This window comes from Otolemur garnettii, unplaced genomic scaffold, assembly GCF_000181295.1.
Source record: "Otolemur garnettii isolate 467f Iridium unplaced genomic scaffold, OtoGar3 scaffold00301, whole genome shotgun sequence".
Lineage (NCBI taxonomy): Eukaryota > Metazoa > Chordata > Mammalia > Primates > Galagidae > Otolemur > Otolemur garnettii.
Window position 1 is genome coordinate 669974 of NW_003852696.1, and position 4163 is coordinate 674136.

At 47.5% G+C, this 4163-nt stretch overlaps 1 gene segment (V, D, J or C); it reads right to left on the reverse strand.

The window, feature by feature from the left end:
- Positions 1-4152, reverse strand: part of LOC100959103 — a 5127-nt gene extending 975 nt beyond the window's left edge. Inside the window, 1 exon segment of the V gene segment in view lies at positions 4090-4152. Within this exon segment, the coding sequence occupies positions 4090-4135 (46 nt within the window).
- Positions 4153-4163: the final 11 nt, after the last annotated feature.

Below are 4163 nucleotides of genomic sequence, written 5' to 3' on the forward strand. Positions count from 1 at the left end.
CCCCCCTGACTCAGGACCAGGCTGGCAGCCCCTCCTGTGTCCTCCCCATTTGCTCAGAGAGTCTTCATGCTCTACGGGGCTCCTCAGGGTGAATGTGTCCCTGGCTTGCTGGGCTGTTGTTTTGATGGGACTGAGGTGGGGTCTCAATACACAGTCTTCATAGGTCAGAGTCAGGTCCAGAGCAGTTACAGGCTCCCCTGGACACCCTTCTCTGGATGCACTTGAAGCTGGTTCTTTGCTCTCATAGGATTTCTCTTGGATGGCCAGAGTTCTCCTCTATCTGTGGATCCCACAGCAGTGAGGACAGGGAGTGATCTTCTCTGTAGAGATGGGAAGGTACTAGGGGCAGCTGAGCGTCCATTCCAGAGAGTTCTCAGTGGAAATCTTCACTGTGTCTACTTCCATTCACTGGAACACAACAGTCATCACTGTACTTTGGTAACTGATTGCTAGTAATCTGTTACAACCACAAAACACAGTATAAGAGACTAAGTGACATTATTTGCTATTTTATTTAGGACCAGTCATGGTGGTAAACACACTAACTTGGGAGATGTAACAAGGTAAAAGTTTAAATTATTTGGACCTTGTCCCAGAGGAGCCTGATCTGTGAGAGCTGTTAGCAACACTATGTCCAGATAGAGAGTGAAGGGGAAAATACGGTTTGTACTGAGGAATGAATGCTGTCCATCTGTTTTCTTTTTCCCCCACAGGTGTTTTTTGTGTCTTTGTTGCTCCCAGTAGAGTGCCCTGGTGTCAAAGCTCACAGCAACCTCAACTCCTGGGCTTAAGCGATTCTCTTGCCTCTGCCTCTCCCAAGTAGCTGGGACTACAGGAGCCGGCCACAACCCATGGTTATTTTTAGAGATGAGATCTCACTCTGGCTCAGGGTGGTCTTGAACTTAAGAGGTCAGTGAATCCACCCACTTTGGCCTCCCAGTGTTGGGATTACAGGTGTGAGCCACTGCGCCTGGCCTGTCATTCTGTGCCATGATGAGAAAAAAATGTAATCTCTGTCCTGAAAAAACACGCTCTTTATATTATTTTGTCAAAAAATCAACTTCCACAAAAAGATAACCCCATTTCCTAGAATTCTAAGGAGGATAAAAGGTTCGTGTATGACTAGGACAGCGCTTTCAGTCTATGCAGCAGACCGTTACCATGTTGTATTTTGGGAGGTCACCTGCCTCAGAGAAGGACAGTAGCACTGTCAGCTTGACATCTTGTGGATGAGTTTGTCACACTTTAGTCTCATTGCTATGATTATAGAGAAAGTTTTAATGCATGATGTTTTAAAAAGAGGTTAATGAAGGGCGGAGGCTGTGGCTCAAAGGAGTAGGGCGCTGGCCCCATACACAGGAGGTGGTGGTTCAAACCCAGCCCTGGCCAAAAACTGCAAAAAGATACACTTTGCTTCTGTATGAATGTGGAGCAGAACCATCACTGCTGTTGTGCCATAAGCACACTTCTTGCATTCAGAAGCATAACATGATTTTCAGTCACATTTATTCTTTTAACAGGAAGTTTTGACATTCGACTGTGTTGAAAGCACAAGGCAGGGATTTTGTGACGTTTTATTCATTATCATGTAGAAACAGGTGCTTGCCACCTGTGTTTGGTCAGCGTTTCTTAGCCTTTGGTGATCCAGGGTGAATTTCCAGTGAATTTTATTGTCCTTTATCTCTTACTTTCTTTTTAAAATTTACTCTATTAGGTATTAGGCCGGGCTCAGAGACTCACAGCTGTAATGTGCTTTTTTTTTTGTTTTTTGAGACAGAGCAACAGGTTATAGTTGTAAAGAAAACCACACATGTGGACACACACACACACACAGAGACGAATATACATTTGTGTTTATGCACACAGACCTTCACTGGGAGGATAAACATCAGTGTCACTTCTGCTGACCCAGAGGGTCAGGAGAGAGCACATAGGATGGGGAAGTCCTTTTTTTTTTTTTCTTTTTTTGTGAGAAGGTTTCACTTTGTTGCCCCTGGTCGAGCTGTGGCCTCACATCTCACAGCAACCTCAAACTCTTGGGCTCAAGTGATTGTCTTGCTTCAGCCTGCAGAGTATCTGGGACTATAGGTGCCTGTCACAATGTCTGGCTGGTTTTCTTTTTTTTCCCTTTGTTTAGAGATGGACTCTCAGCGTTGATTGGGCAGGTCTCAAACTCATAAGCTCGAGCACTCCACCCACCTCAGCCTCTGTGAGTGCTGGGATTGCAGGTGTGAGCCACTGTGCCCGGCCTTGGCATGTCCTTTCTTACCATTTTCTTTACATTTTTATTTTTTCCTTGTGGTATAATTTAAGCCGACTTTCATGACTTTTAATTGAATATCTTGATGATGCACTATTTATTTAAAATTTTAAAAAGACCCACAATTTTTCTGTACTAAAGAAAGGTGAGTAAATAATACCAAGATGAAAGCAGGGCCGAGCATCCCTTGGCACAGTGGGCCCCACACCTACAGAACCAAACACGGTCAGGGACCCTGGGAGATACGCTAATTTACAGAAGGAAAACACCTGCAATCCAGCTTGGATTATATCTGTATCTGTGACTATGTGTTTGGAAATATGTTTTCAATAAAATTTTAGCAGAGGAAGTACCCACGAAGGCAAAAGGGTCTGTGACGGTGACATGACTGGCAGCAACGGGGCAGCGGTACAGAAGACCCTCAGCGGAAGTGTGCTGAGGGAGAGAATCCTGACTTCAGAAGGCGTCTGCCGTAGGAGTCCATTTCTACATTCTAGAAATGGAAAGCAGCAGGGACAGAAAGTAGATCAGAGCTCATCTAGGGCGGCCTGAGGGAAGGAATTGGGGGAGGAATCAGAAAGGGGTGTCCGGAGGCCTTTATGGCAGTGAGATTGTTTATATTGATTGTGGGGATGTTTTCCAGGAAGCATAAAATATCCAAGTGTGGGCTCGGCGCCTGTGGCTGAATTGGCTAAGGCACTAGCCACATACACCTAAGGTGGCGGGTTTGAATCCAACCTGGGCTCGCCGAACAACAATGATGGCTGCAACCAAAAATAGCCGGGCGTTGTGGCGGGCGCCTGTGGTCCCAGCTTCTTGGGAGGCTAAGGCAGGAAACTGACATGAGCCCAGGAGTTGGAGGTAGCTGTGAGCTGTGAGGCCACGGCACTCTACTCAGGATGACAGCTTGAGGCTCTGTCTCAAAAAAAAAAAAAATCCAAGTGTGTCTAATTGTGTACATTAAATATAGTCATGTGATTGTGCATCAGTCATCCTTTAGAAGAGATTAAACGGGGACAGCCAAAAGAACAGGTATGGACGCTGCAAACTCACACAAGGATGACCAAGATCCAAGACCTCCTGGAATCAGGAAAAGGATGGATGAGCCGGAGCTGCCACCTCAGCCCTTGAATTTCCTTACAAAAAGATTCCGTATATCAAGCTGATAAAGAGCAGGGTTTTCTGTTTCCTTGGGGACACTTTTTCTAGAAATAGATTGCTGTGAATGACAGAAGAGGAGGCATCTCCACTCCTAGGGTTCAACTGTGGGTCATGCTGTGTCCAGGGTTACAGCAGCAACAGAAGCATAAACCACAGGCCAGGTCTGAGCAGCAGTTGCCAGGTGTTCACTCTCTTGAGGGGTGAGAAGGGGGTATTTGTCTCAAGTCCCCGTAGGTCTGGAGCACTGTGGGAGCACCCTGGCTGCTGTCATAGGACTGACAGTAATAATCAGCCTCATCTTCACTCTGGAGTCCTCGGATGGTCAGGGAGCCTGAGCTGCCAGACTTAGAGCCAGAGAATCTGTCAGGGACCCCCGAGGGTCTATTGCTGTTCTCATGGATGATGAGTTTAGGGGCCCTTCCCTGGAGCTGCTGGTACCAGTGCACATTATACCCACCCCCAATGTTGTTGCTGCTTCCCGTGCAGGAGATGGTGACCGTCTCCCGCAGGGATCCAGACATCGATGGTGGCTGATTCAGCACAGACTGGGCCCAGGACCCTGGAAGGGGGAGAGACACAGACATGGTGACTCTGGGTCTGGAGAAAAGAGGAGAGAGCTGGGCCCCATGGTCTCCCTAGGGCCTTTTCCCTGCCCCAAGTCTGGTGACCTGTGCAGTGAGCCAGGAGGGTGAAGAGGAGAGGGGACCAGGCCATGGTGGGGACTGTCCTGAGTGCTGCCTTC